The sequence below is a fragment of the Geotrypetes seraphini genome, chromosome 13 (genome assembly GCF_902459505.1).
Source record: "Geotrypetes seraphini chromosome 13, aGeoSer1.1, whole genome shotgun sequence".
NCBI lineage: Eukaryota > Metazoa > Chordata > Amphibia > Gymnophiona > Dermophiidae > Geotrypetes > Geotrypetes seraphini.
The window spans coordinates 41980265-41995809 of NC_047096.1; the positions used below are offsets into that span (position 1 = coordinate 41980265).

The 15545-nt window shown below is 45.3% G+C and overlaps 1 protein-coding gene across 1 annotated transcript in view; it reads left to right on the plus strand.

The window, feature by feature from the left end:
* The first annotated feature begins 681 nt into the window (after positions 1-681).
* OPCML (opioid binding protein/cell adhesion molecule like) overlaps positions 682-15545 on the plus strand; it is a 653953-nt gene continuing 639089 nt past the window's right edge. The window contains exon 1 of the mRNA XM_033918426.1: positions 682-848. Coding sequence (XP_033774317.1) covers positions 682-848 — 167 coding nt within the window. The remainder of the gene's footprint in view (positions 849-15545) is intronic.

Below are 15545 nucleotides of genomic sequence, written 5' to 3' on the forward strand. Positions count from 1 at the left end.
GTCACGAAATAGAATAAGAGGGAGAGAAGCTCAGCTCCTCCAGCGAGGCTTGCTTTCTTTCTCCTCTGCCAGTGCTCCTTCCCTCCAAGGGATCGGATACAGTAGAGTCCATCACGGTCAGCTAAAACACTTTTCCAAACCAAGACATTCTCCTTACCATGGAAGTACTGTGAACTCCCCTGAACAGAGGCTTAATGCACTGGGCATGTTTTATTTTCATTTTCTTTTCTAGCAGCAGTGTTGAAAGCACTGCTCCATGTGAGCAAAATTTATTTTCCTTTCATGGGTTATAAACTTTTGACGCCGGATCCTGGCAACTTCTACAATTGAATTGTAAAGTAGCAGCTTGGAAAAATTACATGGAGTGACCTTCATTTCAGCATTCTAAAGACCCTCTCTCTCCCTTCCTGCCTCTGCCTCTCTCACCCAAGGAGTGCTGAGGGCTTCCTTCAGATGCAGTTTGGGTATCCTTTGGTGTAATTTGTGGAAAGCTCAGGCTGGTTTTTTTTTTTTTTTTTTGCCAGGTGGATTTATCCCAGAGGAGCTTAGCAAGCCAAATCCTTGTGCTCTGCTTGCTGTGTGTGGTTTTTTTTTTTTTTTTACACCCTCCCTTTGCCTCTCTTGGTGGGGGGAGGGGGCTATACGTGTGTGGGTAGTTTGATAAAGTTCTTGCTGCTGAGGATGGGGATCGGTGGGTACTTAGTCCTGCCCTGGAGGTCCCTGGCTGTCCTCTCTCTCAGACTGCTCTTCCTTGTGCCCGCAGGAGTGCCAGTGCGCAGTGGGGATGCCACCTTCCCCAAAGCAATGGACAATGTGACTGTCAGACAAGGGGACAGCGCCATTCTCAGGTAAGAGGTAATTTATTTGGGGTTTAAGATTGTGGGGAAATTGGGACTTGAAAATGGTTGTTGTTTTTTTTCTACTTGGTTATTTTTTCCCTCATAGGGGATGAGACACTTGCCTTGTAGCAACCTATAGAGTTCCTTATGCCAACCTCAGTTCATTATATAATGTGCTATGGTGCCATATAATTCTCAATGGGAAAGTCGCTGTCTGTATATGTTTAAACTGTGCAGTATTTTAATGCTTAAGGTGCTGGATCTGTTAGAGAGAACGGCACCGTATTTCATGTGTGGGTGATCTAGCAACCGGGAGAGAGCACTGTACTGTGCTAGCAGCTTGTAAAGGATTTCAATTTTGTGCACCCTGTGTATTAGGGAAGATGCACTGTCCTTTGCTTATTAGGTTCAGGACAATAAGGGAATAAAGTGTGTGGGGGAGGTGGGGAGGGGAGGATATGGTGCAGCAACTATTCTGTCCTGAACTGGGCAAGAGTTTGAATAGGCGAGGTCTCTATTGCAAAAGAAAACATTTGTTCTTCATGTTGATGTGGATGCAGATATTGACTTGTACCAGATTCCAGTGCTTAATGTAACTTTGCTCCAGCCTTGATTAGAACTGACACATCCAGCAGTACTGGGCCAGTTCATTGGCTTGGCCTGAATTTGGGCTCTGTAGGTTATGACCTGTCCCTAAAAGTGTCTATATCATTTTTTTGTTGTTGTTGTTTTACTGGAAGGAGCTCCCTTTGACCAATCTTTCTGTGAAGTACTGCTGTTTTGGTTGAACTTGACAATAATGTGTGTAATCTGAAAATCTATGCTTACAGAGACTAGTAATATTAACATTTATCCAGATGTGAGTAAGATGCAAGTTACAGTGTGGTCAGCAGAAGTCGATCAGCTGGAATAGAACTTGTTAGCTAAAAGAAATAACTTCAGCTGATCAAATCTTAGTAACATAACATACTAGTAAAATGACGGCAGAGAAAGACCCGAATGGTCCTTCCAATCTGCCCAACCGTACACGCTCTAGTACATTAATTGTTTAATTGTTTAAATGGTCCTTTTTCTTAGATATTTCTGGGCCAGAATCCCAGAGCTCTGCCAGTAGTGTGCTTATGTTTTATCTACTGGAGTCTCCGTCAAAACTCACTCCAGCCCATCTAAACTATCCCAGCCATTGAAGCCCTCCACAGCCTGTGCTCAACTGAATCTCCATATACGGGAAACAGACCATGCAAGTCTGTCCAGTACTGGCCTTAGTTCTTCAATATACTGTATATACCATTATTTTCTGATTAGAGATCCTCTATGTTCATCCCATGCTTTTTTGAACTCTGTCACCGTTTTCCTCTCTACCACCTCCCTCGGGAGCACCATCTCCGTAAAACTGCAAACTGCATTGAACACTCTGCTCCACCAGCCCCCATGTTCCCTGAATATGCATCATTGCTGAATGAACTGATTATGTCTCCTGAATTGTATGGCAGTCATTCAGCTCCCTTTTTTGCTCAGTCTCGGTGAAGGTTGTCAAAACATATACTCCAGTTCAATGGGAAAGAAAAAGTAGTAGAATGTGTCTTGCAAAGCATGACTCATCAGTATTTTGAGAGTGACTCATCAGTATTTTGAGAGCAGTATTTCATGAAACCTGTTAAAACTCTTTTTAAAATTCCCATTTTATGTGCATTTTAACTTTCACAATAAAATGATTAAAAAAAACCCACACACATTTATGCTCTGTCATATGGTTCTGCAAAACTGCCCCACCACCCCAACAATCAGTCAATTTATGTTCATCCACTCCACAATCAATATGCTTTAAATATATTTTGGAGATTGGAACTCATATGCAAATTCATCTCATGCATATTCATAGTGGATAAACAAGCAAGCAGTGGAGATGTTCAAAAACACAAGTGTACTTGTTTATTTTGAAACTCTGCTTTATTTGTGCCGTAGTTCAACATGCACGTGTTTCTGCCTAAATGGCCTGAGAGCCTTATTAGCACAATATATTCTGCAGAATACAGCTTTTTAGGATGTTTAAAGCCATTTCTTGATGCACTTTATTCTGTATGACTGTTGTTTGTTTTGTCTTCCCTCCCCCTCTTACGTTCTTCCCTTCTCCCTCCTTTTTCTTTATACATTGTAGTTCTTTCCTCTTCCCTATTGTCTCTGTCATACAGGTGTATTATTATATATTTTTTTGTTATGACATTGTACCCTGTTCATTTGATTTTGTATTGTATGTATTTTACCTTTGTAAAACCCCTTGAAGTTTGATTAGGTGGGATAACAATTTTTAATAAAACTTGAAACTTGTATCACAGATAAGATGACTACTTCCATCTACTTCCAGCCAGCAAGCAACCCTAAAGTCAAACACAAGAAGAGTTTCAAAATAAACAAGTACTGTACACTTATGATATCTCCACTGTTTGCATGTTTGTCATTGGAATGTGGATTCAGAATGCCACAGCCAAGATCATCTTCGCTAAAAGTAAATTTTTGATCATGTCTCTCCACTCCTGTCTAAGCTTCACTGGCTTCCGATAATCGCCAGGGTCCACTTTAAATGCGCCTGTCTAGCTTTCAAAATCCTACACGGTATCCTCCCTCCCTTTATCCCTCTTTCTTGGAATTCTTCAAACCCTAATACCACCAGACACTCCCACAAATTAAAACTATCCTTCCCCTCGCTAAAAGGCATTTCCCATACAGGAAAGCTAGGGACCTCCCTCCCCTTCAAAATCACTGAGCTCTGGAACAACCTTACCTCCCCTCTTCGGAACTTGAGCTCTCTCCAAGTTTTCCGCAAACATCTGAAAACCTGGCTTTTCTAAAAAATGTAAGCCTCTCTCCAACTTTGGTATCCCACCCAAGTCCTCAAAAAACTCTTCATATCTGGCATCCCAAGTCGTCTAAATATTCTTCATACTTCGACCTCTAACCCTTTATTGTAGTTCCTTCCTATTTCATCTCCTGTAAACCGTGCCGAGCTCTACGAACGTGGAGAAGATGCGGTAAACAAACCTAAGGATTAGATTAGATTAGATTAGGTGACTCTCCTGGTTTTTCCTTGTCCTATTCATAGTAGATCTCATGAGAACCCACATAGACATGGAGGATCATCAGGACCGATTTGGGAATTCCTGTTCTCTCATCATTTCAAATATATAGAATATATATATAAAAAAAAATATTCAAACATTAGAATTAAGAAAAAAAATGTGCTACCTAGTAGAGATATGCAAACCAGAAACATTTTGTTTGGTTTCCCTTGTTGTTGTTGTTTTTTTTTTTTGGGGGGGGGTGTTATTGTTTAGTTTTGTGTTTAAAATCTTGGTTTTGAAGGGCAATGTCATTGATAACACACTATTAGCATGCAGTAGCAATAGCTGCATGATTTTTCAATAGCCCATTGATCAATAATGTGAGCTATTCCATGATATTGCATATAATTAAAGATATGAGAAAAAAAATTTCATGTAGAAAATGATGCAACACAATGTGAGGAATGGTTCAAATGAATGCACATCCCAAGTACCCAAAGCTGGATGATGGTAGAAATTTGATAGTATTTTACGTACAGTAAAGTTCACAAGCTATATCAACCAGTTTCAAAAATCATAAGAAATCAATGTCATAATCTGTTATATTTTTTTGTAAATAGCCTTATACTTTCCAGGCATTAATATTATAATGTGCTAAGCTCCTTCCTGGCTACAAGGTGGATTTTGATCAATATACCGTATTTTCGCGGATATAACGCGCGCGTTATACGTGATTTTACGTACCGCGCATACCCCTCGCGCGTTATATGCCTGAGCGCGGTATACAAAAGTTTTTAAACATAGTTCCCACCCCGCCCGACGCCCGATTCACCCCCCCAGCAGGACCGCTCGCACCCCCACCCCGAACGACCGCTCGCACGCGCTCCCACCCGCACCCGCATCCACGATCGGAGCAAGAGGGAGCCCAAGCCCTCTTGCCCGGCCGACTCCCCGACGTCCGATACATCCCCCCCCCCCGGCAGGACCACTCGCACCCTCACCCCGAAGGACCGCCGACTCCCCAACAATATCGGGCCAGGAGGGAGCCCAAACCCTCCTGGCCACGGCGACCCCCTAACCCCACCCCGCACTACATTACGGGCAGGAGGGATCCCAGGCCCTCCTGCCCTCGACGCAAACCCCCTCCCCCCAACGACCGCCCCCCCCCCAAGAACCTCCGCCCGTCCCCCAGCCGACCCGCGACCCCCCTGGCCGACCCCCACGACACCCCCACCCGCCTTCCCCGTACTTTGTGTAGTTGGGCCAGAAGGGAGCCCAAACCCTCCTGGCCACGGCGACCCCCTAACCCCACCCCGCACTACATTACGGGCAGGAGGGATCCCAGGCCCTCCTGCCCTCGACGCAAACCCCCCTCCCTCCAACGACCGCCCCCCCCAAGAACCTCCGACCGACCCGCGACCCCCCTGGCCGACCCCCCCACCCCCCTTCCCCGTACCTTTGGAAGTTGGCCGGACAGACGGGAGCCAAACCCGCCTGTCCGGCAGGCAGCCAACGAAGGAATGAGGCCGGATTGGCCCATCCGTCCTAAAGCTCCGCCTACTGGTGGGGCCTAAGGCGCGTGGGCCAATCAGAATAGGCCCTGGAGCCTTAGGTCCCACCTGGGGGCGCGGCCTGAGGCACATGGGCCAAACCCGACCAAAGTACGGGGAAGGCGGGTGGGGGTGTCGTGGGGGTCGGCCAGGGGGGTCGCGGGTCGGCTGGGGGACGGGCGGAGGTTCTTGGGGGGGGGCGGTCGTTGGGGGGACTTCAAGGGAGGACAGGCAGACCTTCAAGGGGGGACAGGCAGACCTTCAAGGGGGGACAGGACTTCAAGGGGGACAGGCACGGAGAGGCGGGGCAGTGCACCGAAAGTCAGGGCGGGTGAACGGTGAGTCGGGGCAACCAGAGGAGAGTCGGGGCAGTGCACCGAAAGTCAGGGTGAGTCGGGGCAACCAGATGAGAGTCGGGGAGGGCGAAAGGAGAGTCGGGGTGGCCAGAGGAGAGTCGGGGAGAGCGAAAGGAGAGTCGGGGTGGCCAGAGGAGAGTCGGGCAGCATGCGCGTTATATGCCTGAGCGCGGTATAGAAAAGTTTTTGTACATATCATCGTGATTTCTGCGCGCTATACCCCTGTGCGCGTTTTACAATGGTGCGCGTTATATCCGCGAAAATACGGTAATTGTAAAAGATACAAAGTTTAATTATATTGATGTAGTTTTACATAGCAGTTGAGGTATAATAACTGGTGTTAGAGACAAACTGAAAACATGACCGTATGTTTCAAATTATGAGAGCCAGGATTAGAGGTTTTATGTACCCATGCTCTTTCTTTCCCCACCCCCACCCACCGAAGTGATGAAGAGCTGTGCATTTAAGCTGATTTGCTGTGCACCACGCCAGAGAGACCATATCACAGGTCTTATTAAAACAACATTCGTTTTTCTCTTTGAATACTCTCAGAAGGTTGTTTCTGTTCTGGAATCCTCATTGGCATTTCAAAAAGAATGAGCCATTCGTACAAAATCTGTGAGAGACATTATCACTTTGAACGCTATAATTTGTCGAAGATCAGGACACTTTCAGAGCCCCTAGGTGTGTGTGTCGCTGTGCCGGGAGGAGAGGATCATTCACATTCACTCCAAACACATTTTCCCTTATCTACCCCACAGAAGCATAAACCAACAATGAAATAGAAAGGAAATTGACTTTTATATTTTTGTTTTGTTTTGGGGTGGGTTTTTTGGGGGGCATATTCAGGTTGTCTTGTTTCCTTTCCTACATGGTTGATTTTTTTTTTTCTCCTTCTGTTCTGTTTCTTCATCTGTTCCAGTTTGGTCTTTCTCTCTCCTTTTTTCTTCATCACTTTTCCCAGCTCTTTCATTCTGGAGTGTGTTTACTGTGCAATATATTGTACCGTGCATCCAATGTATTTCATTGTTAATATTTTTACTAGGGATGCACTTGGAAAAATATTTGGTTGGGTTCATTTTCAAATCTGTTTTAAGTTATTTTTCAGAATTCCGAAACTCACTGGTTTATATATTAAAGCCAACAGGAGAAGCATTCCAATAGCTGCAAGGTTTAGAGAGCCTAAGTCAGAGGGATTCCTGGGGCAATGGGTGCCTGTCTTAGGAGATCCCAGGTCAGGAAGTCCTTAGGCCAGAGAACTTATAAAAAGGCTTGGTACCATTATGGAATGTATTTGGTTCAGGGAATCTCTGAAATAGGGATAGGGATCCAGCTATAGGGTTACCAGATTTTACATATGTAAAATCCGGACCCCCTAGACCTGCCCCAAGTCACCTAGTTCCACCCATCCCTGCCCCATTAAGCCCATGCCACACCATGCCCCAGCCTCACCCCCTAGCCCCACCCTCCTCAGCTTGATTGTCTTGGTCAGGAGGGCATCCCCTCCTTGACAAAGACTGATGCATTTACAGTGAATAGCAACAAATGATTTCCAAATCATTTGTGACCCATATTCATGTATTTTGTTGGAAACAAAATGGAATGAAAATGAAGTCAGTCATTGCTTCAGTGTCCATTTTGTGCTGGAACCGTTGGCTCGTGTTTATCTTATGACTGCATAGGCTTATGTTAATTATCAGTTTAAATTGCGGTTTATTTCAAAAACCTTATCATCCATGAACCCCTGAAGAATAATATTCAAATATTTAATACAAGATACAGGCAAACCAAAATGCAATGAGTTACAATAATCCATTCCATGAATTACTAAACTTCGCACAACCATTTGAAAATCATCTGAAAAGATAATGTTTCTCATAAGAACATAAGAATAGCCTTACTGGGTCAGACTAATGGTCCATCAAGCCCAGTAGCCCTTTCGCATGGTGGCCAATCCAGGTCACTAGTACCTGAGCCTGAAATGATAAATTAGAATTCCAAAACAATTCCTAAACAAGCCTGTTGAACAATTGGAATTTCTTGCCATGTTAGACTTTTTTTTATCACCGGCCGTGGCAGTATTAGTTCTGGCGCTCATAGAATTCCTCTGAGCGTCAGAACTAATACTGTTGCGGCCAGTTATAAAAAAAGCCTAATGTGGCTTCATAAAATGGGGGGTAATTTTGGATGCATGTTTTACATATGTAAAATCCGGACCCCCTAGACCTGCCCCAAGTCACCTAGTTCCACCCATCCCTGCCCCATTATGCCCATGCCACACCATGCCCCAGCCTCACCCCCTAGCCCCACCCTCCTCAGCTTGATTGTCTTGGTCAGGAGGGCATCCCCTCCTTGACAAAGACTGATGCATTTACAGTGAATAGCAACAAATGATTTCCAAATCATTTGTGACCCATATTCATGTATTTTGTTGGAAACAAAATGGAATGAAAATGAAGTCAGTCATTGCTTCAGTGTCCATTTTGTGCTGGAACCGTTGGCTCGTGTTTATCTTATGACTGCATAGGCTTATGTTAATTATCAGTTTAAATTGCGGTTTATTTCAAAAACCTTATCATCCATGAACCCCTGAAGAATAATATTCAAATATTTAATACAAGATACAGGCAAACCAAAATGCAATGAGTTACAATAATCCATTCCATGAATTACTAAACTTCGCACAACCATTTGAAAATCATCTGAAAAGATAATGTTTCTCATAAGAACATAAGAATAGCCTTACTGGGTCAGACTAATGGTCCATCAAGCCCAGTAGCCCTTTCGCATGGTGGCCAATCCAGGTCACTAGTACCTGAGCCTGAAATGATAAATTAGAATTCCAAAACAATTCCTAAACAAGCCTGTTGAACAATTGGAATTTCTTGCCATGTTAGACTTTTTTTTATCACCGGCCGTGGCAGTATTAGTTCTGGCGCTCATAGAATTCCTCTGAGCGTCAGAACTAATACTGTTGCGGCCAGTTATAAAAAAAGCCTAATGTGGCTTCATAAAATGGGGGGTAATTTTGGATGCATGATCCATAGCTCAGCTTATTAACATCACGTCTGTTTTTGCAACATTTAAGGCTGCTTTATTTTCTCCTAACCATAACGCTATAACTGAGAAAACTGATTGCAGACAGCTAATTGCAACCTTGACTGAGGTATCAAAATTGGAAGAAAAGAAATCAGCATAATATGTCATCAGCAAACACTTGGTAGGATATATTAAGTTTTAATTTTTCAGAATCAATAATTATCCAAGAAGAATGTATGCAGGAAAAGATACTGTTTCATGATAGTCCTAAAACCTGAATGCTGTTAGATCAAGTTTCCCGTGAGGATTGAAGTTTCCTAAACATTGCTCTTTCAGGTCATATTATAGGAATCTATTCAGCAAATGTATTGGTTACTCTTTTGTGCTTAGTCAGTAAACTATTGTATTCAAATATGACAGCAGTTTTTTCCTCAGATCCATTTCAAACCAGGAAGGATAAAAATCTGAGATGCCAGGTTATTTAATGTAATTTCAAGCTCATGGTTAACCACCCTACCAATAGTCTGCCAAGAAAACCGTCATCCTAGTGGCAGCCCCCATAAGTCATTCGTGACTTGGTACTTGCATACAGGAAACTTTTTTTTTAACCTTTTACCAAAGCTAGCAGGACGCTGTAGGCATTATAACATAGACATTATAACTAAGATTTTGAGGATCCTTGGAATTTAGATTGCACCCCAGACATTACTGGTATGAAAAGACAGGATGTACAGTAGGAGCTCACATGCCAGGATACAGCAATCTCTACATTTGACCTTATAGTGAGGACATTACTGAAGCTTTTGCTTTCTGAACACAGCATTTCTGGTTGACGTCGATGACTCACTGTTCTCTTAATGATTGAAATCATTAATGTGGCACAGTGGTTAAAGCTACAGCTTGAGGTTGTGAGTTCAAACCCATGCTGCTCCTTGTGACCCTGGGCAAGCCACTTAGGGCTAGATTCACTAACCTTTGATCCGTGTCCAATCTGTGTCCGTTTGCATGCAGGCCAACAAATTCACTAAAGGTCTGCATGCAAATGGGGGCGATCGTTGGCGCGCCCACCACTGACTGCACTGATTGCTAGAGAGCGATCCTGTAGCATGCACAGATCATCTTCCTTGCCTGTAGATGGTCTGCCCTAGCTCTCAGCAGGAAACCTTTTTTTTTTTTTTTTTTGCAAGCCCGTGGTTTTAATCCGCTTTAAGCCTGCGGGTTAAAACCATGGGCTTGCACTGCGGGGAAGGGCAGGAGAGTCGGGGCAGCAGGAGAGATTCGGGGCGAGAGCAGGAGATTTTGACAGGCAGGAGATCAAGGCTAAGAGCAGGAGATCAGGGCAGGCAGCAGATCGGGGCTGAGAGCAGGAGATCAGGGCAGGCAGGAGATTGTGACTGAAGGCAGGCCAGTCGGAAAGGACCTGAGCAACTGGTCCCCACCAGTCGCTTCTTTTTGGATCCCAGTCGGTGTTCCCTGATAAGTTTAGTGAATCGCGTCCCTGCCTACTTTGCATGCCGTTTCTCCTCATTTGCATGCATGGATCGGAATCGAAATCGGAGGAGAGGTTAGTGAATCAGAGGGAAATTGGGTCGCAAAGGGCTCGCAAACCGATCAGTACATGATCGATTTGCTTAGTGAATCTAGCCCTTAATCCCTCCATTGCCCCAGATACATTAGATAGATTGTGTGCCTGCCTGAATAAAATCATGTAAACTATTCTGAGCTTCCCTGGGAGAACGGTATGGAAGATTGGATAAATAAATAATAGTGCACAGGAGGAGAGTGTAGTGTAGTGGTTAAAGCTAAAGCCTCAGCATCCTGAGTTTGTGGGTTCAAACCCTGCACTGCTCTTTGTGCCCCTGGGCAAGTCACTTAGGGCTTTTTTTACTAAGCTGTGATAGCGGTTTTAGTAAATTGCCACATGCACTAGACGCTAATGCCAGCATTGAGCTGGTGTTAGTTCTAGCCGCGTAGCGTGGGTTTAGCGCACGCTAAAATTCTGTGTGCGCTAAAAACGCTATCGCAGCATAGTAAAAGGAGCCCTTAATCTGCACTGTCCCAAGTACATTAGATAGACTCTGAGCCTGCCAGAACAGACAGGGAAAATGCTTAAGTATCTGATTTGTAACCCGTTTTGAGCTCCTTTGGGAGAATGGGCTAAAAAAATCAAATAAGACAAGAGTAAGTTCACTGTTTTGGAACAATACAGTGTTCATTTGACCTTACCTTTACTGTACCACTTCAAAATTAATGGACTCCTGATGCAGTCAATAGTGCCAAAACATGGCCTGTGTCGAGACCTTGTGCCTTTGATTTCTCTGAGATTTATTGTTATCATCCAAATAAATTTTTTGGAAGGCTGAGGTTTGTTTGTCATTCCCAATTTCTTTGCCGTCTGTGCTTTGTGGGGTTTTGGTTCGTCTCCTTTAATAAAGGCTACAGCAACCTCCATATTTACCTTCAGTGACTGCATTACTGAAGGAAAGCTTCATATTTCTTATGATACTCCCACAGAGAGTGGCAGTCCTACTGCTCATACTATTCGCCAACTTGTGTTTCAGATCATGTGCAAAAATAAACCTTAGTCATTGATGAAATTTGTCTCACTGCTTTAGTACTCCTTCCTCAATCTTTTTATCCTTGGGGTCTAAACTGAGAATACAGTGGCCTTTAAGGGTCTTCATTTCTTGGTCGATGTGTCATAATCCCTTCTGAAAATGGCATGTCGAGACATGTTTGCTAGGGATAACACCAAATAATCCATTAAAGTAGGCTGTGGCTAAAACATAAGCAGAATACACATTTTTAAAACAAAATAAATAAAAATAAGTCCTAAAGATAATTAAACTTCCACTGTATTGTAATTTGAACCCTTCCAGTATTTTAATTTGCGGTATACTTAAACAAATAAGCAACCCATTGTTACAGTATACCTGCAGTGTAGCAAATTACAGTTTTACCTAATTAAATGCATGGTGCAATTTGGAATTACTCAAAGTGCTATAGAAAGGGTTTTAAATTTCCTTGAAAAAGAGCCATTCAGGGAAATACAGTGTATGTCTATCTGAATGCCTGGAGGGCACCTTTTGTGGTACTTCTTCAATAAAGAAAACTAGATGCCTTACTTTCCTTTATAGGGTAATGGGTAAAATGCATACCTATGAATTAGGCAAAAACACTTAAGCCATCCATAGTATTGGCATAAGTGTATGTGCCTAAATTACTGAAACATGCATGTAAATTATAGCATTCTATCATTTTCATACGCTAGTGGCCTAGACACAGGTTGGCCTGAGTGGACCTAGGCCAACTCACTTTGGGCTCGGGCCCACCCAGTTACTGCAGACCTATAATGTGTCAACTGAAAATTCCCAACATCCTTTCCCTGGGTACCTTTAAAATGTCACTTCTTCGCCTGCAGCGAGCAGAGAACGATGCATGCTGATCAACGCTGGCTCATAGCCTTCACTCCGATGTAGGCCCACCTATGTAGTAACAGGACATTGTGTCAGAGTCTGATGCAGCTTTCTGTTTCTGCATAGGCAGGCCTGCGTCAGAAGGACAGGCTGTGAGCCAGCACTGTTGCAACGGTTGCTGCTCACTACTTGGGAAGAAGTGGCATTTAAAAGTACATGGGGAGTTGAGAGCTTGATTGTCTGCAGGGGTATGGGAAGTTGAGCGTCTGGATCGCCCGTGGGCATGGTGGGGAATTGAGAGCCTGGATTGCCTATGGGGGCAGTGTGGGGTCAATGCTGAGGAGAGTAGGGGATAGAGTTCCTGTGCCCACCCACTTTGGGCTCAAACTCACCAAAATAGTGTCCACATGCATCACTGACATATACAACTGTATGTTCTTCCCACATTCCATCTAAATGAACTACCGTATTTTCACGTAGATAACGCGCACCCGTGTAAAACGCGCACACGGGTATAGCGTGCGGGAAACACACATTTATGTAAAGAAATTTTTATATACCGCGCTCACAGGTATACCGCGCATGCCGCCCCGACTCTCCTCTGGCTGCCCCGACTCTCCTCTGGCTGCTCCGACTCTCCTTTCACCCGCCCAGACTTTCCGTTCACTGCCCCGACTCTCCTCTGGCTGCCCCGACTCTCCGTTTACTGCCCCGACTCTTCTCTGGCTGCCCCGACTCTCCGTTCGCTGCCCCGACTCTCCTCTGGCTGCCCCGACTCTCCTTTCACCCGCCCCGACTTTCCGTTCGCTGCCCCGACTCTCCTCTGCCTGCCCCCCCTTGAAGTCCTGTCCCCCCTTGAAGGTCTGCCTGTCCCCCCTTGAAGTTCTGTCCCCATCCTGAAAGCCTGATGCCCCCCCCGATGCCCGATTCATCATCCGGAAGGACCGCTCGCACCCCTACCGCTCGCACTCCCACCCCGATGGACCGCTCGCACTCCCACCCGAAGAACTGCTCGCACCCCCACAGCCTCCCCCCCTCCTCCATGGAGAAGCTGTCTACCTTGTTTCCGGATGCCAGTGAGCCCAGCTGCTTCCTCTGCCGGCTTCTCCATGGGGGAGGGGAGGGAGGCTGTGGGGGTGCGAGCGGTTCTTCGGGTGGGAGTGGGAGCGGTCCATTGGGGTGGGAGTGCGAGCGGTGGGGGTGCGAGCGGTCGTTCCGGATGATGAATCGGGCGTCGGGTGGGGTGGGAACTATGTAAAAAAAATTTTATATAGCGCGCTCACGCGTATAACGCGCAAGGTTATGCATGGTTTGTAAAATCGTGTATAACGCGTGCGTTATATGCGTGAAAATACAGTAATGCTTATGGCCACCATCCAATTATGCACTTTTGAAAGAATAGTGCGAAGCCAGAATTTTGGGATTTAATGCATGTATGTCCATATCTTTGCCACTTTTCTAATCGTTTATGCTCAAATTTGGCACACAAATGTTAGAGAATTACCCCCCATTGTGGATAGCTTAGCCTGGAGAGCAAGTGAGCAATTGAAATTGTTTTTACTGTATGTATCTTCTAATCCTACTAGTACTACTAGTAATTGTTTCTATAGTGCTGCCAGACGTACACAGCACTGTACAGAGTCACAAAGAAGACAATGTTTCTCGAGAGGAATGCTTAAAAGGAGGACAGAGTTCTGACACAGTTTTACAATGCTTAGGGCCTCTTTTACAAAGGGGCGCTAAGCGTTTTAGCGCGCGCTTAATCAACGTGTGCGCTAACAGCCCATAGGATAACATGCATGCGTGAGCGTTCAGCGCGTGTTTAGCGCGCTAAAAAGCTTAGCACACTTGTGTAAAAGAGGGGGTTAGAGGATGTGCTGAATAAACTAAAAAAGTAAGAAATAATTCTAAGAGTCCCTGATGGTTTGCTATTGGTTGATAGGGTCCAAATTGCTAGAACATTTTGGGGTCCTCATATAAGCTGTGGTAGAAAATAACCCTAGTGGGCCCTTACATGGTTTGTTTTATTCATACACTAAGGCCATTGCCACCACAGCAGTAAGATGATTGATTTTCCATATTTTTTTTTAAGCTAAAGGCCATGTGCTAATGTTGCCATTACTGCATAGCCATTACAAAAACTTAGTGCATAAGCACTTACTGGCACTTATTTTGTGGGCAGTAAGGCCAAGATTCTATAAAAGATGCCTAAAGTTAGGAGCCTAGATCATCATATCTTACCGATTTAGGTGCCTAACTTAATTAAAAAGCTTAATTGGTGCTGATAACAAGCAATTAGCACATCATAATTGTCCTAAATTAAAATGACTTGGGGCTAGATTCACTAACCTTCCAATCCGTGTGAGATTGGAGGCAGACCGACCGATTTATCAACCATCTTCATGCAAATGGAGGTGATCGAAGGCACGCCCCCAACAGACTGCACGGATTGGATTGAGCCCTGACAGTAGTGACAGGAGAAGCAGCCTCCTGTCACTGCTGTCAGGGCTCTGCTGGCTTTTTTTTTTCATTTTTTTTTAATAGGCCACAAAATATCAGTCCTATTAAAAAAAAATTAAAAAAAAAGCCTCCCAACCGGCACTCGACATCCCCCCAGCACAGAACTCAACCACCCCCCCCGCCCCGACATACCTCCGGCCCAGCCCATACCTAAAAGTTGGGAGCAGAAAGGGTGCTCAGTCCCTCCTGCTCCATAGGCCTCCCACCCCACCCGCGGCCCCCTTGAGAGGAACCTGAGGTGCCTGAGCCAATCAGGCCTTAGGCTCCTCCCTGTGCATCACATGATGCACCGGGGCAGAGCCTAAGGCCCAGCAGACGTGGCGCTGGACCCGGAGGAGCAGGAGGAACTGAGCACCCTTCCTGCTTCCAACATAGAGGTACTGGAGGGCCGGGCCGGGCAGCAAGTGGGGTGGGAAGCCTACGGAGCAGGAGGGACTGAGCTCCCCTCCTGCTCCCAACTTTTTGGGGCCAAGCCAGTCGGAGGGATGGGGGCGAGGGCCGTGCGGTCGGGGGGGGTGGCAGGAGGGAGAGTTGGCATCCCTCCTGCCATATTCGTGCGGGATGTGGGGGCAGCATTGGGAATGGGTTGTTTTTTGTTTGTTTGTTTTTTTGAATCGCCGATGGCAGGAGGGAGTTGGCATCCCTCCTGCTTTTTTCTAAGGGGAGGGGCGTTTGTGATGGGGGGGGGGCACATTTTTTTGACAGGCCTGCCTCTCTTTTATTTATTTTTTTTATGGGGCAGATATTTTACGTGTGTATCACATGC